This window comes from Primulina eburnea, chromosome 10 (genome assembly GCF_022965805.1).
Source record: "Primulina eburnea isolate SZY01 chromosome 10, ASM2296580v1, whole genome shotgun sequence".
Classification (NCBI taxonomy): domain Eukaryota; kingdom Viridiplantae; phylum Streptophyta; class Magnoliopsida; order Lamiales; family Gesneriaceae; genus Primulina; species Primulina eburnea.
The window spans coordinates 5686499-5712301 of NC_133110.1; the positions used below are offsets into that span (position 1 = coordinate 5686499).

Genomic DNA, 25803 nt, shown 5'->3' on the forward strand with positions numbered 1-25803 from the left:
TAAAATTAATTTTCATAAAAGAGGTCACTTTGGCGACATTTTATCTCAATTAATCAATTCTAAAAATACATATAACCTTATCATTATTTGAATTAATGAAAATTTAATCTTAACCGAATAAATCTGAACCGAAAAAAAAATTATTATTATTTTTTTAATTTTTTCGGAAATTCCGTACGGGTCGGGCCGACCGACCCGAATCCGTACGGTTCGGGCCAACCCGGTCCATAAGACCCGACCCGAATCCGTATGGGTCGGGTCGACCCGGTCCGTAAGATCCGGCCCTAACCCGTATGGGTCGGGTCGGCCTGTTCCGTACGACCCGACCCGAAACCGTATCCTTTTTTTTTTTTATAAAAAAAACCGAATTTTCGATTTTCTTCTTGAATATTTTGTTGAACAAAAACTGGAAGGAAAATCGAAATATTATACCAAATCTTTAAATTTTACAACCAAATCTTTTTACCAAAACTGAAACTTTAAAAGATTTGGTTTTCAACCAAAATATTTTCCAGATCTGAAATCCTTTCAAAAAAAAAAAAATTCAGATCTAAACCAAAATAATTTTCAGATCTAAAACCGTATCAAAATTTATTTGCCAGATCTGAAGCAATATCAAAAAAAATTTTAAACAAAATTTTATTTTTTCAGATCTGGATCCAAATAGTATCCAAAAACATTAAACAAATCTCAATGATTCAAACATGAATGGCTCTGATACCACTTGTTAGGGAAAACCCATAAACCGCAGAATCCATCACGTTAAATCATTAAGAATTTGACTGAAAACTTAAGCGGAAGCGTACTTGAAGCCATAATTCTGAATTGTTTAGAACGTGTCTTGATCTTCCAGATCTACGCGCTCTTTCCTTGAGAGAATCCTTTAGTTTCTCTTAAGAATTATTTTCTTAATGGGTGAGAGAATAGTGAAAGTAACAACGCGAGATCTGGGGACCATGACCCTTATTTATAGATAATATCTTCTGGTATTTCCGTTTTAGCCCATCATGAAAACAGAAATTACACTTATGTCTCTACACATTAAATGTCCACAACCCATTAGATACATTAAAGCCCAATAACCCGAAACATTAATTGATCACTTTATTTTGGACTTAACTTAATAGACAACCCACAATACATAATTATTCACATATAAGCCCATATAAATAAAATTGATCTAACAGTTGTTTCATTAGAAACTGTCCTTTGTAGGTTGTTGATAATAACGATGGTCCATATGAACCTTTGTTCATCGACGATATATTTCCATCTGATGTCAAGAGGATATAATTTTTATTTTTAAAAAAAATAATATGTTTTATTTTAAAAAATTTGTTGATTAGCCTCAATCTATATTTTTTTCTTCTTTAACTTTTTTATTCTTCTCTATCAAATCATCACAATTTTGATTACTTCATCACAATTTTGATTACTTCAAATTGTCGTAACTTCATAATCGGTTGCCAGTTTTAAAAATCGATTGTAGATTCGGAAATCCCACGGAATAAACTTTTTTTTAATACCAAATTTTCGAAGTTTCTTTGTCGTCTTGAAATCAGCCGTCGCCCATTGGTCGCCGTTTTCACCGAAAATATGAGAAAATCTTAATGTTAGACTTTCTACCGCTCGTTCTTGTTGTTATTCGTTAGATTTCGAATTTTAAAGGTAATTTCAGATTTTAGTATTTCAAAATTTGGGTATTTTGGTTTTTTTTAATTCCGATAATTAATATATATTAAATTTTTTATTGTAGTTACTATTTTGAGCCGATTGATGATATTGATAATTTTTTAGAATTTATTTGAGCATTATTTCGATTTCCAGATTTTATATTGAGTATTGTCGATTTTTAGTGTTGATTATTTATTATTTGGATGTTTAAATGCTATAGAAAATATAAATGCGAATTTATGGAATTTTGTAGAAATTTTGGAAAAATTCAGAATTATTTAAATGAAATTTTCGAATTTATATTCAGTAGTGTTTTAGCTCCATGTTTTTGAAGGTATTAAATATTAAATACTCTTGTTCTATGTTTTCATGAAATCAATGTTTACATATTTTTTATTTTAATTTTCTTAGTTAATTATTTATTTTATTAAATACAGCATGGGACGGAGCCAGTCCCAGGTAATTTTAAATCCTGGCTCCGCCCCTGATCGCAACCAACCATGCACATGACAGCCATCGTGCAGCCATATGAAGATCCCGTTTCGGAACGTGGTGCGCCGGAGACAATGGTTTAATTTACTGTCTCCTGCTATGGTCGTAATTAAAATTCAACCATTATTGATAGATCTCCCGTCTCTCTCTGCAGCCAACACATGTTAGCCATGTGTAGGACCGAGTGTTTACCGCTTTACCAAAAGCTATAGCTAGTGGTAATGGTGCAACTCAAATCTTTTAAACCGCACAGCAGCACAAGCACCACGGTTCGATTGCTCTACCAAGCAGGGACAATTATTGCACCCAACAATCTCCCTCCCAATAATTTCACTCCTTGCAATCAATGGGAATCGAACCCGTGACCTTGGCTCTGATACCAATTGTAGGACCGAGTGCTTACCGCTTTACCAAAAGCTATAGCTAGTGGTAATGGTGCAACTCAAATCTTTTAAACCGCACAGCAGCACAAGCACCACGGTTCGATTGCTCTACCAAGCAGGAACAATTATTGCACCCAACACCATGGTTATCAATAAATACACTATCACAATAATCATGACTTAAATTTTCATAAATTTAATTATATAATTAAATTAATTTACAAATATTATTGTCGTTTAATATATGATTTGACTATTTAGTCACACTTTTACAAACTTTTGATTTTAATTTTATTATTTCTATTATATTAATGAGAAACAAAGTGATTACTTGAGACTTTTTATTGATTTATTATATATACACCAAGGCATAGTTTGGTACATGGGATAAGAGAGATTGCTAAATTATCCTTCTTATCTCATGTTTGGTACCTTTTTAAAAAGCTCATGATAATATCATGGGCCCTTGATAAATAATTTTTTAGAAGGATAAAATATCCCTAATAGAAGGTGTGATAATTTTAATTTAATGATAAAATACACTACAAATGACTTAATTACCCTCAATTTATAAATGATTATTTTATAAATCTGTGCTAGTAGGTAGAAATTAAAATCAAATAAATATTTTATTTATTTTTATATATTATATAATATGATAATTATATAAATGAATTCGAGATAATTATACAAATAATTTTTATAAATCTCAATAAAATTATTAATATCACTCGATTAACCTTAAAAATTAATATTTGACTTGACTCACAAAATCAAGGGCTTAATTATCATATTATATAATATATAAAATTAGGTAAAAATAAATAAATCATGCAAGTACTATCGGCATATGAACAAATAAAAAATATGAACTCAAACAACAACTTTGAAATTATAAAATTTATTATGATAATGTTAATTTTGTCATTACAATCTAATATATAAATTTAATCACTCTTATTAAAATCATACCATACATTAAATATAATATCCTACATCTTATTTATCCTTAACTTATCCTTATATTATATATCACATGTTTATCCTACCATGTGTACCAAACTTTGCCCAATAGAATAGACAAGAATATTATAAAAAAATTATAAGATAATAATTATCCATAAGTAATATTTAGAGATCTCTATAATATTTGTAACTTGTGTTGGACTATTGTTGGACTTGGAATTTTGTAGTATTGGGCTTGGTCCATTTGAATGAGAAATTGGACTAGCTTGTGGATGGTAAGTGGGAAGTGTCCCACATAAGAAAAAGAACAAGGCATTGGTGAGCTTATATTGATTTACACTTTGTAGAGGTGTAAGTAAGATTGGTCAAGAGGCTCTCTCTCGCGCCCGCCGGCGCAGGGGGGGTGCAAATCGGGAAAAAGGCTTGACTTGTGTGCAAGCGTACGAGCGCGACCTGGGTGCGTCGACTGTCGGACCGATCAAGACAAAATTTCTCACCAAGGTTCACCTGGCTTTTGCTAATTTTCTTCTTTTTCGAAATTTCAGTTATGAATGACCTTCCAGCTGCCTGACTCTTCATATGGCTTGCGTGACTGTTGGTGCTCCAGCTGGGCTGACCTTTGGCCTTTCGGATGACCAACAGTTACAGCCGGAGTGCCTATAAAACAGAGGCATCATCAAGTCTTTCAAACGTTGTCCAACACACTCACCTACACTCTCAGATTTTCGAAGCTTTCTTCTGCTACCCTGTCTCGACAACTGCTGCTTCCACCGGCTGCTGCTCTTCTGTCGTTACACTGTCTCGTGATAAAGCTCAGATACTTTTTCGGTTCGCCGTGGTGGTGCCTTGTGCTACGGTACTACTGGTTTTCCGTTGTATCCTGGGAAACAGACGTCCGCGTTCATCCTCGCAGTACACACCGGAGGGGACGAATCTGTTTTAAGGACACTGTATTTTCATACAGGCCTCGGTTTGATTTCATTTTTGCACTGTTATGCTGTTTTGTTTATCATACTGCTTCGCTTGTTTTGCACGTTACTTTTAGCATTGTGCTACCTTTTTTGTTCGCAATAATAGTTCACTGTTTTCGTGTTCCTTTCTGTTTGTGCATATACATTTTGTATAACAACTTGTATATATTATTCAGTTTCCAATAACCAAGTCACTTGATTTTCCATAAATCCCTCCATTAGATGTGGAGCTTCAATGGGCCAGCCCACACTACACACTAGGCCCATAAAAACACTTTTTAATTTATTTTGAAGCCCAAAATACGTACTCATAGGCCTTAAGAAATTTGAAAAAAAAAAACGAGATAGCTTTAAATGAAATTGTATAAAAGAACACACACAACCACAACAAATGACCGAGGAAAAAAGAAACCTCCGCCTGACCGCCTCTTCATTTCCGGCAATGTCCGCGACCGTCGATGCATTTGCCTCTGTGCCTTACTTTAATGTATGTGGATTTTCCTGACCACTCATCAATTCAATTTTTGGACTTATCCCTCGTTTTTTCTTTGTCTTTCACTCGTGAATGAAAAGATCTCTTGAACGACTCCTCTTGTAAATATAGTCTCCATCGCTCAAACTAATCAAAATATAAAGTTGGTCAATCATCCTAGAGAAAGCTCACACAATTCTCGTTTTCTTTCACAAGACTCAAACTCAATATCCCGTTTTAATTAGATGAATGTATATCATACAAAGAATTTACATCTTCAATATAATTTATATTATTTTCAACATGGTGGTGGTATATGCAGAATACAGATAGGTTCATATAATATCACAATGAGGTGGGAAATTTTCCTTTATGATTTGATTCGAGAATTTATACACTAAAAAATGTTTAGTGCGTGAGTCAAAGATTTGTGAGTTGCGATTTGGCTTATCATGGAATGTGACATAAGCCATAAAAAAAATTAATAAAAAATAGAAAATTCTCACATATATTTCTCTATTGAACCAAGAAGTATATTTTATTAAACTTTATCTTATTACACAGTAAGGGTTATTTCAATATATTGCGCACATTTTTCTTGAAAATTGTTCTTCTCTTAGATCCATTGCATGGATTGTAGTCCCAAAATTAAAGATTCATGAAACGAATAAAATTATTTTGTACGAATAATATATGATAGATACGGTTGAGATTTATCTATGTTTCATGTAATACAAAATTTTAGATTGAGTTTGGTCTGGTGAGTCAAATACTCTTTGTTGATTTGGTCTGAACCGAGTAGATTACTACCATAGCTATGCTCGACCACAACACAGATCGAACTCAAAGTGAAATTTTTTGTTGCATAAATGTTTTATATGATAAATATTGTATCCACACTATTCATGGTTGGATGTATATGAATACATGCTCTGGCCTAGGAGTGAGCAAGATTTCGGTTAAACCGAATTAACCGACCGAACCGAGTCAATTCGAAAATTCGGTTCAATTATTTCAGAAATTCGGTTTTCAAATTAAAAAAATTCGGTTATATCGGTTAATTCGGTTCGGTTACGGTTTTCAAAAATTTGAAATCGGTTAACCGAATTAACCGATATAATAAATATTATTATTTAATAATTTTTTTTATTTATCAATTTTTATAAATATTTTAATTTTTAATTTAAAATCGATATAATATGTAATAATTGTGTTCAAATAAAACTCATGCATTTGTGATGTGTGTGATTTTAAGTTTTTATGCATTTGTGTAAAACGAAGTGTTAAAAAAATTACTTATATAATTAAAATTAAATCACAATTTTTTTAAATTAATCGACTCATTCGATCACCGACCGAATTGAGCATGCCCTTATAGCTCATTGACATCAAAGTCACGAGTTTAGGGTGTAGTCTTAGGTTCGACTCATATGTAACAAATTACTCCCCAAATAAAAAAAAAGGAAACAACCAAATAATTTAATGATTATGTTATAATTTATATAAGATTTAAATATAGAATTTATCCCAATTTATATTTTATACAGAAATAATTGGATTCCAGAATCAAGGGTCAGGATTTCTTAAAGCAAGTGCGGTGTGTAAGGTGTCCAAAATTGCATGCTTCTGGCTTTATATGAGAAAGAGAAAAAAGTTGCTGGAAGCAGAATATAAAGAAAGCTCCATTATAAAGCTCCATTATTCACACTCACTTAGGCACGCGCATATACACACTTGTATGATCTGTGTTGAATGATGTCTGAAACGAAAATTAAAAAATGAGTCCTCTTGTTACAGTAATAAATATAAAATTCAATTTTTAAATAACGAATATACTAATGAATACATAAATATATCAAAACCAATAAACTACATTAATAACAATTCAATAAATATTAAAATAACTACATAAATATTATTCGTCTAGCTTTTTAGAAGCGAAAGTATTTATCAAATCTGTTGAGGTGGTGGCCGAGAGTTTAAAGGCACAAGTGAAGTGATTAAGAGTCAATAAAGGAAGCCAACCACATAATTGTAACTAACTAGTGTTAGGAGAGTTAGTTCGGTCAAAAACTATTTTTTTGTTGACTTGTGGATAGGCAAGAAAACACATGCAATAAATAGAAGACCTACTGTATAATTCCATCTTCTTCGAAATAATGAAAGCTCTCTGATTTCTTCAATCTTCTTCAACCTCTCACTGTGAAATCATTTTCATTGTTATTATTTGGTGAATTTGTATCAGCGCATAAGAGATTTTCTTATAACAATTGGCATCAAGAGCCAGGTTCGATCATCTGATTCCATCAAGAATGGCGTCTGCGAGATTTGATATTGATAAATTCACGGGAAAGAACGACTTCGGGATATGGCGTCTCAAGATGCGAGCTCTTCTTGTACATCAAGGTCTTGAGGATGCTCTGGAAGGTGATAAGAAATTATCAGAATCAATGTCCGATAAAGAGAAGAAGGGGCTCCTCGACAAGGCTCATAGTGCCTTGATTCTATCTCTTGGTGACAAAGTTTTGAGGGAAGTTTCAAAAGAAAAGTCGGTTGCGGCAATTTGGCAAAAATTGGAAAACTTGTACATGACCAAATATTTGGCAAACATGTTGTATTTGAAACAAAATTATACACCTTCAAGATGTTGGCAGGGAGATCTTTGGAAGATCGTCTCGATGACTTCAACAAGATCCTTCTGGATCTTGAGAATATTGACATCAAGATTGAAGATGAAGATCAAGCTATTCTTCTCCTAAGATCATTGTCTAGTGATTTCGATAACATTTTAGATACATTAATCTATGGGAGGGAAACATTAACTCTTGAAGAAGTGCAAGCATCATTGTTCTCTAAAGAACTCAAGAAACGAGCGGAAGGGACCGTTGATGTGTGGGCATAAGGCTTGAATATCAGAGGAAGAAGTAAGAAGAAAGAATTTAAACCGAGAAGAGTTAATAGATCAAAATCTATGGATAGAAGGAAATGCTTTCTGTGCAAAAGAGAGGGACATTTCAAAAGGGATTGTCCCGATCTCAAGAAGCAAAATCTGGACAAGAAAAAGGATTATGGAGATGCCGATGTAGCCTCAGAAGGATATGAGAGTGTTGAAGTTCTTTGTGTAACAAGTGAGGGAACAAGTCAAGAATGAGTTCTTGACTCGGGTTGTTCCTTCCATATGTGCCCTCAAAAGAACTGGTTTCTCTCATACAAACCAAGCGAAGGAGGAAATGTATTGCTTGGGAACAACAAAGCATGCAAGATAGTTGGCATTGGATCCATAAGACTTAAGCTTGCAGATGGGACTGAGAAAATCTTGACTGATGTGAGGCATGTATCTGAGTTAAAAAGAAATTTAGTGTCAGTAGGGATGCTGGATTCCCACAGATTTCGTTGCAACGTTGAAGGTGGAGTTCTCAAAGTCTTGAAAGGATCATTAGTAATAATGAAAGGAAGGCCTGAGAATGGTTTATACCTATTGCAAGCAAAAGCCATTACTGCCGATGCCTCAATCACAACAGCAACAGATACACAACACTCAAGATCACATATTTGGCATAAGAGATTAGCTCACATCAGTGATGCAGGGCTCAAGGAACTCAGTAAACAGGGCCTCCTTGGAAAAGATCGAATGATAGGAGTCCAATTCTGTGAACATTGCATATTTGGCAAGACAAAACTATTGAAGTTTTCCAGTGGAATTCACAAGACCAAAGAAACTCTAGACTATGTTCATAGTGATCTTTGCGGCCCCTCTAAAGTCCCTTCAAAGAGTGGTGGAAGGTATTTCCTATCACTGATCGATGACTTCTCACGGAGATTATGGATCTACATCTTGAAAAACAAGAGTGATACATTTGGAAAATTTAGAGAATGGAAAACACTTGTTGAAACACAAACTGAAAGGAAGCTAAAGAAGCTACAAACGGACAATGGTTTAGAGTTCTGCTCAGAAGAATTCAAACAATATTGTAACGCTAATGGCATAGAGAGACATCTTACAATGAAGGGAACTCCACAGCAAAATGGTTTGGCGGAACGGATGAATAGAACTATTATGGAGAGAGTAAGGTGTATGTTGTCAGATGTTAAATTGCAAAATGACTTCTGGGCAGAAGCTGCTTCTACAGCTGTATACATCATAAACAGAAACCCATCCTCCGCAATCGAGTTTAAAACCCCTATGGAAAGATGGTCAAAACAACCCCCAAATCTGAGCAATCTAAGAATCTTTGGATGTGTGGCTTATGCACACATTAACCAAGGAAAGCTGGAACCTAGAGCCTTGAAGTGTATGTTCCTTGGCTATCCGGAGGGTGTCAAAGGTTTCAGATTGTGGTGCAAGAGTGAGGGGAAATCCAAGATAATCATTAGTAGCGATGTGGTGTTTAGAGAAAATGAGATGTATCATCCACAAAATCAGAGTTCAAGTGATGATCAACAATTTGTCGAAGATGAGAAATCTCATATTGAGGTGGAGCCATCTGAAACATCATCTGAAGATTCAAAGGAACTGGTTGAACAGAAGGATGACTCTCAGATCCAAGCCAGTTCTGAGGCAATAGATGATTATTGGCTGACAAGGGACAGAATCAGAAGGAACATAACACCACCTTCTAGATTCGGATATGCAGAAATGATGGCATTTGCCCTCACAACAGCCACTGAAGTTGAAGGTGAAGAACCATTAACCTTCAAAGAAGCAATGAGCAGCATTAACTCTCAAAGGTGGTTAGAGGCTATGAAATATGAACTCAAGTCTCTAGAAAAGAACCAAACTTGGGATTTTGTTGAGAAACCAGTGGAGCAAAAGGTGATAGGCTGCAAATGGGTGTATAAAGTCAAAGAGGCTATACCAAAAGTTGAGAAGGCTAGATTCAAGGCTAGGCTTGTTGATAAGGGGTACTCACAGCGCGAGGGAGTGGACTATAACGAAGTTTTTTCACCTGTGTTGAAACATAGTTCCATAAGGCTGCTGGTGTCCCTAGTGGTGCAAGAAGACTTGGAGTTGGAACAACTCGATGTTAAAACAAGCCTTCTTACACAGTGATCTGGATGAGAGAATCTTTATGACACAGCCTGAAGGCTTTACAAAAGCAGGAGAAGAAAATAAAGTGTGTCACTTGAAGAAATCACTATATGGACTCAAACAATCACCTCGCCAATGGTATCGAAAATTTGTTACTTTTATGCTAAAAACAGGTTTCAAAAGAAGTGAACATGATAGCTGCGTTTATCATAAAAGAAGTGATAAGCACACTGAAATTTATTTATTATTTTATGTCGACGATATACAAGTTGCATCAAAGAGCAAATCTGATACTAAGATGGTGAAAGAGTTGCTGAAAAGTGAGTTTAAAATGAAGGATATGGGGCATGCTAGTAAGATACTAGGGATGGAAATTAACAGAAATCGATATGTTGGAAGAATCTCCATTTCTCAAAGTGGTTATATTGAGAAAGTCTTGAAGAGATTCAATATGGACAAATCGAAGTCAGTATTAACTCCATCTGCACCACACTTCAAACTGTCACATAAAGACTCACCTGAGACTGAAGAGGAAGTGCAGTATATGGAGAGGATTCCTTACTCCAATGTTGTAGGGAGCCTCATGTACGCCATGGTTTGCACATGTCCAGATCTAGCTTATGCAGTAAGCTTGGTAAGTCGTTACATGAGCAAACCAGGGAAGAAACACTGGGAGGCTGTGAAATGGATCTTCAGGTATCTCAGTGGAACATAAAAAATGGGATCGTTGTATGAAAGGAATGAAGGAAACTCAGAAACGATAAAGGGCTTTGTGGATGCAGATTACGCGGGGTGTCTCGATACAAGGAGATCTCTAACTGGATATGTGTTTAAATACCATGGCAATATGGTTAGCTGGAAATGAAACCTGCAGCATGCGGTGTCACTATCCACTACAGAAGCTGAATTCATTGCAGTCATAGAGGCTATCAAAGAAGCCATATGGATGAATGGGATGGTCACTGATTTGGAAGACAGAAGTGTAATCCCAAAAGTATTCTGCGATAGTTAAAGTGGAATCCATCTAGCAAAGAATCAAGTCTACCATGAAAGAACCAAACACATTGATATTAAACTCTATTTCGTGAGAGAGATAATTGCAAAAGAAAGAATGAAGTTGGAGAAGGTATCAACAAATGAAAACCCTGCGGATATGATGACCAAAACTTTGTCAGGAACAAAGTTCAGGCACTTTGTGAAGCTATTGCATCTGGAAGATGGAAAAATCTAGCCAAGGTGGAGAATGTTGAGGTGGTGGACGAGATTTTAAAGGCACAAGTGAAGTGATTAAGAGTCAATAAAGGAAGCCAACCACCTAAATGTAACTAACTAGTGTTAGGAGAGTTAGTTAGGCCAAAAACTATTTTTTTTTTTTGTTGACTTGTGGATAGGCAAGAAAACACATGCAATAAATAGAGGACCTACTGTATAATTCCATCTTCTTCGAAATAATGAAAGCTCTTTGATTTCTTCAATCTTCTTCAACCTCTCACTGTGAAATCATTTTCATTGTTATTATTTGGTGAATTTGTATCAACGCATAAGAGCTTTTCTTATAACAAAATCTGTGTACTCCAATTTTTAGACCATTTCTTTCTCAATCGACAACAGAGTTAGTCAATTTAGTCTATATTGCGACATTGTTGATCGAAGATAATTATTGTAGAAACTACATTTTTAGTCTCTATAATTGTAGAAACTACAAAATCAAAAAAAATTTGAGTCGAAATAACAAACTACAAAATCAGAGGACAAAGAAATCCCAAAAACAATGAATTTCATCTTTCAACGGTCCACACATTCAAGCTTTATTCACAATTTATTTTATTTCCTTAAACTATCAACTTATTAATTACACAAGTCGCGCATAATATTTATATAAACTCATAATTCAATTATAAGTATAACTCATTAAAGAATTTAAATCATACGATGCATGTTTTAGTTACATATTTAATTAACTTGATCTCTAAGCATATTATTGTGCCCATATCGCAAGTAAATTTTATTTTCAGCGAGGATCATAGATTAATATATAAATATAAGTATAAATGTGTATTTATAAAGAAGATTTGAAATGGAAATAAAGCATAATTCATGATAAAATTACTTATCTTCAGGCTTAAGAGAAATAGGGGACTATAAACTTTATTTGTTGAATAGAAACAAAAATCATGGTTGAGTTTTGGAGTGAGTTAGAAAACAAATAAAATATACCATATATATACATATATATTTATATTTATATATATGACAACCGCTTGGTTGGCCTCATAAGAGGTCTGGCTCTGCTTGTATGTATCTATATCCATGTTTATATACAATATATTAGTAAGTTTAATGTTGGATGCTTTCATGAATTTATATTTGTGAGACGAGTTGTATCAATTCATATCATGAATGGGTTGGATCGGATCTGTTAGACGGTTTCTTAATAGAGTTTTGTGATTTTATATATATAAACAAAGTTTTTGTCATCTTTGAAATGTTTAAGCCAAAAAATTGCTATAAAAAGAAATATGTATTAGTATTAATATATTAATCTACCATATTAAATATTTGAAAACAAATAAGAATAAAAACACAATTAAATGTGTCAATTTTTTTCTTTAAATTCATATTTGAATTTAATGTCCTTTAAAAATATAAACTAGATTTTAATGTTTATATTGGTTATATTATTTAATTTAAGTTACAATTTTGAATTTTGTGTTACGTTTATATATTTAGTTATCAATAAACATAAATATATTTAGTTATATACTCTCTATTTATATATGTATAAGAATAGAGTTTTTTTTTGCCATATTTGAAAATTTTCAGCCAAAAATAAAATGCTATAAAATGAAATGTTTATCAGTATTAATGAATTTACCTACCACATTAATATTTAAAAACAATAAGATGTAAATACATAATTAAATATGAAATTTTTAATTTCTTTTTTTAAAGTCACTTGAAAATACATTTGCATTGATTATATCAATTTTTTTTTTAATTTTAGTTATATTCTGTGTTATTTTTATATATTTATTTATTATCACTTTAAATAATTTTTTATATAATATCACATTTTTAACTTCTTAAAAAGTGTAGTCGTTAATTTTTGATATATTGATTATTCATAACTTTAATAATTAAAAATATTAATCAAAATTTATTCATCTTTTAAATGACAATTTTTTTTGAATTTTTGAAAAATATTTATTTATCATTTAAATTTCGATGAAAAATAATATATGATTTTTAAATATTTTTCTATTCATTTTATTAGTAACAGTTCTATTAAATTAAAAAAATATGTTAATTTAACGAGATAAAATTATTGTCCTCACTTGATCTCAAATGACATAATTATTTTCAAAATTTAAATATATATTTTTATATTATTTCAATAATTTTAAATACTTATTCAAATATTATTACTTACTAGTTTTCATTTTTAATGACATAAAATAATATTTCGCACAGGTAAAATATTAATATATGTAACACATTAACCCTTTGTCATTTTTAATAATCTATATCTATATATCTATATACCTATAAAAGTGTGGATAATTGATGTGTTTCCGATTGTGAAAAGACAAAAATGTCCTCCTTAAAGATATATATGCACAATTCTAACAATTATCACTTATATATATAAAATTCTAATAAATGCTAATAAATTATCATTACCCTATTCATTGATTGTTGTAGAACAAAATTAATTATATGTTTAATAGTATAATAACATGATAGATATAAAATAATATGATAATATGATGTTTAATACTAACCTATTTTAATTGGTTTTTTAACAAATAATTGAAAATAAAGAGTTTAATAAATTTATAATAAGAATGTATATAAACAATTATGAATGTCAATATGTTAAAAATCTCATTAAAACATGAATCTCTTAGAAAAATTTCGAGAGTTTGGCTATAATAAGAAAATTTAAAAATTTAGTAGCACTTTTAAGAAAATTAAAAAATTTAATAGCACTTTTATAAAATATTATACATACGAAAAATTTATAAATTCAATATACAAATTTGGTGATATTTGAAACATCTACTAAAATTGATTAAGATTTAGACATTAAATGTCTAAAGCTAAACCAGACCATGATTTTCAAGAATAATATAATCAAAATCTTTATAAATTCAATATACAAATTTGGTGATATTTGAAACATCTACTAAACTTGATTAAATTTTAGACATTAAATGTCTAAAGCTAAATTAGACAATGATTTTCAAGAATAGTTGAACCAAAATCAGAGTAAAAAATTTCTTCGTTTCAATTCCAAAATCAGCTATCATAATATATATACATACGAAACAATTATAAATTCAATACACAAAATTTTGTGATATTTGAAACATCTACTAAGATTGATTAAGATTTATACATTAAATGTCTAAAGCTAAACTCGACCATGATTTTAAAAAACAGTATAATCAAAATCAGATTAAATATTTTCTTAGTTTCAATTCCAAAATCAACTATAATAATATAAAATTTTGCTGCATAATTGATAAACAATTAGTTTCTTTGTATCATATAGTATATAACTATTTTATTTGATACAACGAATTGAAATCAAAGAGTTTAATAAATTTATTATAAGAATTTATATCAACAGTTATGAATGTCAATATGTTAATAATCTCATAAAATATGAATCTCTTAAATTTTTTTGGAGAGTTGCTATAATAAGAAAATTAAAGATTTTAGTATCAATTTCAAAAAATATTATACATATGAAAATGTATAAATTCAATATACAAATTTGGTGATATTTGAAATGACAACTTATACTTGGTAATGACAGCTTATACGTGGTGTTTGAATATATAATTTTTTTAAACATTTGTTCAGTTCACTTTTTCCATATATTATGTTAATTACAATTTATTATATAACATAAAATCAATTGCTTAAAATTTTAATTGAAGAAATAATTTTGAAAATATGTTATATATAGTTCTTATATATCATTTAATATGATAAGAAATTAACCTTATATAAATAACAAAATGATTCAAATTATTTTTTAGAAAATCAAAATTAAAATTTTGATAATATAATTGATATTACGTGCAACACACGTACATTATGCTAAAAAAAAAAAAAAAAAAAGGAGTCCAAAAAAAAAAAAGCGCCCAGTTGTACTATAGGAAGTGGCGAAGAAAGTAATGAAAATTGTTATACTATCTGGTTCCTTGCTGTGTTGGAAACTTGGAACCTTTTACCATCGTTGTCAACACGTACGGCTTTTACTTTCTTGAACCAAGTCTTTTCCCTCGTCTCCCTCTCTCTTTACACGAACTCATGGTGTACTTTGTGTTTATGTTTTGATTTTTCCCGATTATTTTGAATTTTTTGTTTTAGAGGAAGCCTTTTTGGCATCTGGGTCTTGTGTTGGGTATTCAAGAAAGTGACTGTTGTGTCCAAGATCCTATCTTTAGGGTTTGATCTGCGTTTTTCTCATCTGGGTTCTTCGAATTTTGTGGGGTGTACAAAATGATTGTGGAGAAAATCGTTCTTGACAATGAACATTCTGATAAGTTTCCAGCGGGCCTACGTGTTCTTACTGTTGATGATGACCCGATTTGCTTGAAGTTATTGGAAACTTTGCTTAGGAAGTGCCAGTATCATGGTATGTTATTCATTTTTGTCTGTGTTGATGATACTTGTTTTGTGGATTTCTGGAGTGGCATCGTGGATTTGTTTTTGAAATTTCTTGATTTATTATCATTATTACTTAGAAATTTTCGTTGAAATCATGTTGATCGATTCTTGACGTATCTGTTTTGATTCGTCAATATTTGGATTGACTTGGTTTATGGTTATGGATATTTCAGTATTTCAATATTTATATGTCTAAATCTTCCAACTCTCGAGTATGTCATCAGGTTTAACCCTCAGACGTTATGATTAATTATGCTGTGTTGCACTATTTGATAATCCGATGTTTTTATTTTGTTCTAACATTTGCTGATCCGCTTGTTCAGCTTCTTTTTTTTTTAATCTAAAGAGTTCTGGCTTCCGATTTCATTTAATTCTGCCAACTGATGTCTATAAGCTTCTCACTCTCCTTATTCAAATCTTGCTGTTCGTTCGTAAGATGATATTTAGTAGACTGCAATGTATTATGAACTTGGGGAAGCTTTGAAATAGGTTCAAAATCCGGTGTTTTGATTTCTGTCTAGTTTTACGTTTTTTACCAAATAATGTGAACTGGAAGAATTGTCTATATGATGCTTGAAGTACTAGTTAACAAAAACAATTTTGGGATCTATAATGAGATTATTGTACTTGCCGAAGCAGCCCGCCTCTTTTAACTTGTATGCGAAATGTGCTGCTGTTTCAAAGTGTGATTTTTCTTGGAATTGCTCTATTATTTGAGTCCTGAAACTGGCACCTCGGTTTACCAGTACTATTGTTCCTAGGGGCTCAGTGAGGCTCAGCCTTGGCGTCTCTATAGTGTCTTCACTGTAAAGCCCCAACCTTGATACACTTTAGATGCTCAAGGCATCTTTCAAGCACATCTTAAATATGGGTATAGCACATACGTGATGAAATGCAAGACATTATTTATTTATTGTTGCAAATGGAGTAATGAATATTTGTCATTTTGTCTATTGCTGATAAAAAGTTTATGAGGTACAATTTGGTTATACATGATGTAATTTTGTTCAAATTTTTGGATTCTAACATTTTATCTCTTAGGATGCTTGCCGCATCCATCGCACCTAGACTCTACAGTATCCGTGTGTCTTACTGCGCATTGGGCTTCTAATAGTTATTGTTCAGGCCATTGCTTGGGAATCTTGTTCTAACAGATTTTGATTTATTTGTCTGTCAATTTATGGTGCTCTGTTCATACTTTTAATACCTTTTTTTTACTCAAAATCGAGTCTAATCTCATCTCTAATATTATTTTATTTCAAGTGTTATGTAATGGCCGAATTCTTCTTTCATGAAATTGATTTGTGGTTCTCACAGTTACTACAACGAGTCAGGCTCGTATGGCATTGAAAATGTTGAGGGAAAACAAAGACAGATTTGACCTGGTTATCAGTGATGTGCATATGCCAGACATGGATGGTTTTAAGCTTCTTGAACTTGTTGGTCTTGAATTGGATTTACCTGTCATCAGTAAGTTCACTTCGTTTTTCCTAGTTTCTCTTAGTATGCAAGAGTCTTGAGACCATGTTTCAAATCTTCCTTTTGGGTTTTGATTCTTGCTTGAAGATGTCAACATGTGATTATTACGAAGTGAAATTACCAATATTACAGCTAATTTGATCTTTGAGTTTTTTTATCATTTGTTCTGGCAGTGTTGTCAGCAAATAGCGATCCCAAACTTGTAATGCAAGGGATAACTCATGGTGCTTGTGATTATCTGGTGAAACCAGTCCGGATTGAGGAGTTGAGGAATATATGGCAACACGTAATTAGGAGAAAGAAGGTCGATTCGAAGAACCAGAATCCATCCACTGATCAATTCAATGCTCAGCCAGGTTGTGGAGAAAGTCATGTATCTCCAACAAGAGGGAATTCAGATCCGCACGGGAAATTTATTCGAAAAAGAAAGGACGAGGAAGACGATGGCGAAGATGATGGAAATGAAAGTGAAGATCCCTCAACACAAAAGAAACCTCGTGTAGTCTGGTCTATTGAGCTTCATCGGAAATTTGTTGCAGCTGTGAATCATTTAGGAATCGAGAGTAAATTAATCCACCTTGTCACTTTGTTTGTGTGCATATTTTTTTCATAAATGTTTTGCATACTGATGCATGCCCCTATTCCTTATTTGACACCGTTTCTCAATTTAGAAGCTGTTCCTAAAAGGATCCTTGACATGATGAATGTTGAAGGGCTTACTCGGGAAAATGTGGCGAGCCACCTCCAGGTACAGTTTCGTATTCTGAATGTCTTATGATCCATTAAGTTTTTCCACCTAAAACTACGAATAATATAAGCAAAACAACAGAAGAAATTCCGATTTTCTTGCAGAAGTATAGGCTTTTCCTGAAAAGAATCAGCCATGCCACAACCCAGCAAGCAAATATGGCAGCTGCTTTCGGAATTAAGGATTCCCCTTTCATGCGAATGGGTTCATTGGATGGGTTCGGAGATTTTCGTACTTTGTCTGGACCAGGAAGACTCGGAAATGTTGCTTTATCATCTTACGGAACCAGTGGCATACTTGGGAGATTAAATAGTCCTGCTAATGTGAACCTTCGTAATCTCACACAATCTCCTCTAGTCCAACCGACTCATTCTCCAACATTGAGCAACTTGATTGGGAAAACACACCCAGTCCTCTCATCCTCGAGTCAAAATCCGAGTTTATTTCAAGGGATACCATCATTGGAGCTGGATCAAATACAACAGAAAGGCACTCATTTCAATGGCATGGATGATTCAAAAATCTTTGCCACTGCCAATACATTTACAGATTCAGGAGCAGTTATTGGCGGCTCTAGCAACTTGTTTAGTAGTAATGGAAATAATCCCATGATGCTTGTTGGGGGATTTGGAAATCCGTCTTCCAATAACATGGCTTCCTTCAGCTCAGAATCCTTTACTACTGGTATCACTTGTGCCTCTAATCTACTGGATCCCAGTAAATGTAACGAGACCTGGCAAAACAGCATTGAATCACCCAGAAATCAGCCAAATTCTTTGCTTTCCACGAATACTTATCATCATCAGTTACCTCTCAATAGTATGAGAAACAGTAACTCTTCAAATGGTTCTTGTTCTCAGAACAACCCCATCATTGCTTTTTCAGCGCCGCCTCAAGATTTGAGGGAGAGATCTTGCCAAGATTTGTTCAGTGATACTCAAAATACAAATCAAACCACGAACCAGAGATGGGGAGAACAAAGGCAGAATTGCAGGCACATTCCAAACAATGCTTTAGGTTCCTTAAATTCTCAAAATCCCGAAAATGGTATCATCTCTCCCTTGAACCGGAGTCTGGACCACAATACTGGGATATTTGAACAGAAGATTGGCGAGTTTGTAAATGGCAGATCAAGTGGAGGTGTTTCAAGTCTCGTGCAGCGGAACGAGAGTGACAAATCACCAATGGAATCTAGAGCCAGTTCCAAAGAGAACTTCCTTCCGGAGCAACCAAAGCTGCTAGGTGGCTTCGTTCATCAAAGTTATGATTCATTGGATGATTTAATGAACGCAATGATCAAACGGGTACTGTAGCCGTAGATCACAACCTTTCTTTGTTTTATTCATGACAATCATATCAGCACATATCTCTAGTTCTTGAGTCATACCAATATCCCTTGTGTTCTTGATGCTTAGGAACAGGATGTAACCACATCAATTTGTGACTTTGGATTTGATGATTACGCTGCTTTTGGTCAAGGTATATAAGGCTCTTCGGGGACGACTCTTTCTCGTGGGATGCAAAATGACGGAACTTGTCCCATGGAGTCTGTGTGTATATGTAATCTTCATTTTCATTCTGAATCATTGTAGCATGCTTGAATTTATCTTTGTTTTTTTTTTCTTATCTAGTTGCAGTTGAGAAAAAGTTAGTGTTGTTGCTATCACGAGGAGCTGTAGACTCTTTCTTTCTTGGTAACCAGACTTATGAATAAGACATTTTCTCCCAATCTTGTGCACATTTATAAATGGTACCTACTCATTTACTATGTTTATTTATACGCTTACATGTCTCATTTAATGAGATTGTTTGTCAAGAGGTTCTCATTCATCACAAATCCCAACAAAATTTCATTCGAACTTGTTTTGAGCAAACTATCTCTTAAAAAGGAAAATCAGTCAACCAATGAAACTTTTTTCTTTAAAGCCTTGATGTAACATGGATCGATGAATCTTCACATTCACACAGAAAAATCTCAGCCAAAGTGGGGATCCTTTGAAACATGTTATACCTTCTTTGTCAATTAGAGATATTTATACATATGAATAAACTTGTGCACAATATAATATGAATGAAAGTGACCACGAAAAAATTAATCATAGCGGGAAAAAAAGCCATATCCTCTAATTTTGTTGCTTACCCCTGAGGTGTAAACGGTACCTAAGTAATCAGTATCAATATGTTGTATATCAGCAGAAGTTAGCATAGAAAATTCCTCGTATATAGATTGCAAGATTAGTTCCACATCTTTAAGAAATAGAGTAATGCTATCGCACCAGTTTAGGCACATTCTAATATTCTGACCAAAATATAAGAATACAAGTAGCAGAAGGCAGCAAACGAATAATTTACCAATGAATAATCTTCCTGTCAGTACTTCAGACCACTACGTACATGGCTTATGGTTATATTTACTCGCCTTCCCAACCAAGTTGACGAGCTCTTCGTTCCCAAAGCAAAGTTATCTTCTTTTCTTTAGTGAGCAGCACCACCGCTCGCTCCCGGGCCCCCTCACAAGTTTCCGTGGCGATATTGCATTTTTCGGCTTCCCTTTGATATTGAGAAGCCAATCTTCTCGCCTCACCAAAGGTGATGTTCATGTGTCGGGAACTCTCTTCATCGACAGTTTCTTGCAATTTCAGCTCTTCTGATAATAAGTCAACAAATTGCTTCTCCATCTCCTCCTTGAGATCAGGGTCATCTTTCCCACAATCTATTTCAATGAAAAAGTTGAACAGATTATTTATGATTCAGATGAGATGCTATGCCATGGTCTTTAGCAAAATGAAATTCTAATATCATAACACTGAGCATATTTGGTTTCATCTATTATACCCCCACTGATCCCTAAAATAAAACAAAAAATTACACTCTTATTTTCATTCTCCACCGCCAATGCCTTTCCACCAATTTTCAAATTTCCCAACCTTATGATTTAAGGTTTCACTACTCCTCAAAATACTACATTATTTCATTTATTTGACTATTTTTTAAAATTTTAACATAGTCTAAATACTATTAAAAAATAATGCATCTACGATGAGACATCAATAATTCAACACGGTATGATTTCTGCAATAAAAAAGATTATCTACTTCAGAAAATAAAACAAAACAAGCATACATGCTCCAATACATTTCCAATAAATATATATTTATTTTCCAGAAAACACAAAAATAAAACAATCATAATGAGCTGTAATTTCGGGTTATGAAGTTGATTAGACTATCAAAAGTAGAAGAAATGAATGAAATCAAACACACTCCTTACCTGTAACAGAAAGATTAGCCAATCCTGCAGAGAAAGGAAAACAAAGTTGAGTGTGTCAATGAAATAGGGTTTTCTTATTCAGAACAAGCTGAATATTTTGAATTTTAAAATGTAAGCAGACAAGACGATAAATGCAAAAGCATAAGAAGTGCATGAAAGAGATGGTAAAATCTTCTGTGACAACCCAGCATATTACTGATAAGAAAATGACAAGGAAGTAGATTAAGAAAGAGGTTGTCTGGTGACAAAAAACAGAATGAGAAAATGACATGATAAACAATTGTTGATTGATTTAAAAATAAAATCTCAATCACCCCTCAAGCCTCCTAATGCAACCTGTGAACATTAAAGATTGAGGCATTCTCCATTTATCATAAGAACCTGCACGATTCAAATTTACATTGCATATCCTCACCAATCTTCTTATATTATCCATAAACAGCATTCAAATAGTTGTCAAAGCTACAATACAAAAGAAGCACAGGTGTGAAAGGAGATACATAGTCTAACAACTCCTCCAGCATTGCAAGACTTTGTAAAATATTAATTTATCTGACTTCAGATTTATGTCTCCATGAGCCAAAAATGGCTACTGATATTCTCATATACAGCTCCTTCAAAAAACATATAAAAGAAACACGGTAAAATTTCAGGACCTCCGTGAAGACTGAATTGGCTCTTATCAATGGAATCTTGTAATCCATACATTAGCCAATCTTGGAGAGGTATTCATATAATAACACCCAAGAATAATTATAAACCATAATTTGTACTGAGTGGCACACAAGAAGAGCTTATAGAATCGACAAAGATATTCAGTTTCTGGGGAAACCTGTTCACTTGTTTTGTCAGGACTAATTCTATTTTGAATGGAAAAAAATCACAAAGATATTTAAAAAACAGCAAGTGTCGAGACATCATGGATGTAACTTGTAAGATTGCAGATCCCTGTTTAATTCCATTTTTTGAAAGAATTCTGTCCATACCTTAATAAATTGAAATGATTACAACACTGCTTAGAATCTTCTTGCGCTGTTGAAATGTTAACATGAAACTACCTGCCATTTACGCCACAGGATACAAGGGGAGATGTACTAACTTTTCCTTAATTATAAAGTTGAGACAAAACCAAATCCAATGTATCCTTTGATTTCATTGTCAATAAAGTGATAAGCTAAAACGATCAGGACCATTTACAAGCTATACACCAACTTATCCAAGAGATTAATTTTAATAATTCCAAAATATGGGATATCTCTAATTGCATCATCTTTCATAATATCTCGACGCCATCTTTTCAGTTAAATTAACTTGACCAACCTTTCACAACTTCCAAAGCCCACCAGTGGTGAGTTACAAATCAAGGGCGTTTACTAGTGGTCAGTGTTGCATCATAATGTGTTTGATTTATCAATATTGATCACATAAACTAATAACAAATACGAGTAACCCACGTGATGTCACAGGCACTGCACCTCACAACACAATTCCTGTTTTTTGGTGATCGCAAGAAAAACTAGTAGGATTAAATTAACACATGAAAATTGCATCCCTTGTGTACCTGCAAGAAAACAAGAACCCATACTGACTGGAGCTTGGATTGTGATCTCTGAAGGCACAAATATCACAAAGATAAGGAAGGACGGAAAAAGAGATGGAAGTAACAAATCCAGCTATACCCAGATCAAATTTCCATTTTAGTATGGAGGAAATCATCTTAGAAATAATAAAAGTCGACTGAAAAAGAGGAACACCAAATAATCAAGATATCACAACATGTCCCATGAACCCAGAAACTGAAACCACAAATAAGCACATAGGATCGAGAATCGGGATAAGAAAAACCACAAGTGAGTTGAGGAGATGATACCAGGTGCAATCTGAAGAAGGGATTGAGGTGGGGCGCAATTGCAGATGCATGGAGGACAAGCTGAAGAAGCTTTCAATTTCAATCCCTTGTTGAATTTGAAATACAAAGCCGGGCCAGACACACAGAGTGCAGAAACTACTGCAAAAATCACCAAGCAACAGCGCAGGCAAGCCCCAGATCTTCTGTTCATCTTTCTGTGTGGAAACTAGAAACGATGTTAGATCCACACTGCCTTCATTAAATGTCGTAGCTTTCATTCACATATATATATTAACTAGAAAAGTATATCTGCGACAGTGTTTTTTTTTTTGAAATAAAATTATATTATATAATAAATAAAAATTATATTTTTTTTATAAATTCATCTTATATATATATATACACACATATATATATATATATATTAGTATTGTATTTTTTTGTTCATTAATGAAATATTGATGATATATTTTATGCTTTTATTAAACTTTTAATACATTATATTGAAAATAACAATTTTCTGTTTAATTTAGCTGATCGAGCTTTTTCAGCACAATAATTTATAACGATTGAATATCTTTAAACAAAATATTATTGCAAGGATACATGTTAAGTTCTATTAAGAAATACGGATATGATATATTACAAATATGTCTTAAGAAACAATTTTTTAGTTAACTTTAACAAAAAGTTAAATAAATTAATAAATTAAATTGAAATTAAAATAAAAAATAAATAAACACAATATAAATAATTTAAATTAAAATAATAAATAAATAACTGTTAGAATCTCAGTTAATGCATGTACATTTTAATCTTTTGTAATTATTGAATTTCAGTGTTTAAGAAATGTTTTTGGAAAAATTCATTATTATATCAATATACTATGTCAAGTTCTATTGAATTAATTCAACGACATGCAATAATCGAGTGCCATTTTGTTACATAATGATTGCAATCGTAACAATGAATGTTGGAATTCTCTAACTTTCGTTTTTCAGTCTATGACAATCAACATGTATTCAATCTCATATGTTGTTAAGATCGGCTAGAAGTTAATGGGCGTTAATGAACACCTAGTAAAATTTTCGGCTTGATTGGTTTGAACTAAAAAAACACACCACTTTACAATTCAGCAAGGTAAAAAATATGCGCTAAAAAATACTCGTGTTCAAAGTTGAACCAAATAGATACAAACATGAGAATCCGCAGAGTCGGCTATCCCAATGTCAAAAATATTCACGATGTTCAGTAGTTTTTCTATGATGAAAATACAGTTACACAACAAATTCAAGTTGATTTTTGATGGAGAAAATCGAGAAGAAATTCAACATCTTTTGGAGAATGCACAATCTGCAGAGAATGAGCAACGATCAACAATCAATGCAATATATTTCAGTCAATGAGACTTAAAATGAACAAAGATCTCAATGAGTTAGAAGAAGACCGATATGACGGCAGATTATGAGATAACTAATTTAACCAAATTGAAGATCAATTTGTTCTATTTTCATAACTTTCTAAGATGCCGTCAAAAAATCAAAATAGCGAAATGTAATGGAATATACATATATATACAGACAGATGTAAAATCTTCAATTAGAGAGTGGAAAATGAATTTTGTGCTGGGTAAGAGAGTCCGAATAAAAAATCTCTAACATAGGAACTGGACACCAACTTGTTTCAGGGATTTTCCATCAATTCTCTCACGGTAATATGTTTAAATTTTTACAAGTTTTAGTATGTGAAAATGGTACCAACAATCACAATATTAATATATTTTATATCGAGTTATAGAACAAATTAAGGCCAGACATCTTCTCTACGAATCATTCCAGGCCAAAAAGAGAAAGGAAAAATCACCATTTCAGTTCTAAAACAGAGGCCATTTTCACAACGTTGGACATATTTTATTTATATTTATCTTGAAATGTCAGTTTTATTATTTAGTTTTTACAGTCCCCTTTGTGTTGTCTCAAATTCAGACCATGTCTTCGTACTATTTTTGATTTGTGACAGCTTTAGTTTTGGATTTTTTTTCAGAAGATATTGTCCGAACATGCAATGCTGCAACATTGACAGCTGGTTACCGAATTTCAATGGTTAACGACAAATTCACATGAAAAAAATGTCAATAATCACCATAAATTTATCCCGATGGTGGTAAGAATTTTTTAAAACGTATCAAATTAATGCAGATCAAGTCAAATTTTTTGAGGAAGAGATTGTTGTTTGATGTTTTCCAATGTGCATGAAGAATTTCGATGGAAAAAAATATCGTATATTTATATTAAATATTTTTAATCAATCTATAATATTGAAAAAATAATCTTGAACAATAGAGAACCCTTTATGATAAACTAGCAAAATGTATTACATCCGACGGTGCCGAGTGGAAGGGCCGTCGCCACCGGGTAAGCCAATTTCCCTTGTCAGATAAGAAAAAAATCACATAATCATATAAAATCGAGTTCTAAATTCCAAATTACAAGAAGTAACACAGGTCTAAAGTTCCTCAACTCATCCTACAAAATCACATGATGTTTACTCCCTAAAGAGTGGTAAAAGGGCATGCCTCTGAACATGGATTTGAGCTATAACAAGTCATCTGTAGTCATTACTATTTCAAAATGAGTTAAAAAGAAAGAAAAAAAGAGAACCAATTCAGATACACCAAACTGTGAATCCGTAATATACCATCACATGTTTCAATATCATTGCCCCAGAAAACCATTGCTGCTCTAACCAAATGATTCTCTTATGGCGAATCAACAGCCTCCTGCTCTTA

At 32.8% G+C, this 25803-nt stretch overlaps 2 protein-coding genes across 3 annotated transcripts; one reads left to right on the forward strand and one right to left on the reverse strand.

Moving 5' to 3' along the window:
* The first annotated feature begins 15142 nt into the window (after window positions 1-15142).
* On the forward strand, window positions 15143-19670 carry LOC140842772 (two-component response regulator ARR12-like). Of its 2 annotated transcripts, none has more exons than XM_073210903.1 (6): window positions 15143-15637; window positions 16987-17139; window positions 17322-17711; window positions 17820-17896; window positions 18001-19200; window positions 19318-19670. In XM_073210903.1, exons 1-6 carry the CDS (start codon window positions 15502-15504, stop codon window positions 19381-19383), a joined length of 2022 nt encoding a protein of 673 aa, XP_073067004.1. In that variant the 5' UTR covers window positions 15143-15501; the 3' UTR covers window positions 19384-19670. The 2 variants fall into 2 exon arrangements, with proteins under 2 accessions (XP_073067004.1, XP_073067003.1); XM_073210902.1 differs by having other exon boundaries at window positions 15144-15637; window positions 19312-19670.
* Window positions 19671-20095: 425 nt separating this feature from the next.
* Window positions 20096-23291, reverse strand: LOC140842773 (uncharacterized). Its single transcript, XM_073210904.1, has 3 exons — window positions 23037-23291; window positions 21167-21190; window positions 20096-20609 (listed from the first exon to the last, which is right to left on the reverse strand). Exons 1-3 carry the CDS (start codon window positions 23224-23226, stop codon window positions 20308-20310), a joined length of 516 nt encoding a protein of 171 aa, XP_073067005.1. The 5' UTR covers window positions 23227-23291; the 3' UTR covers window positions 20096-20307.
* Between the last annotated feature and the right edge of the window lie 2512 nt (window positions 23292-25803).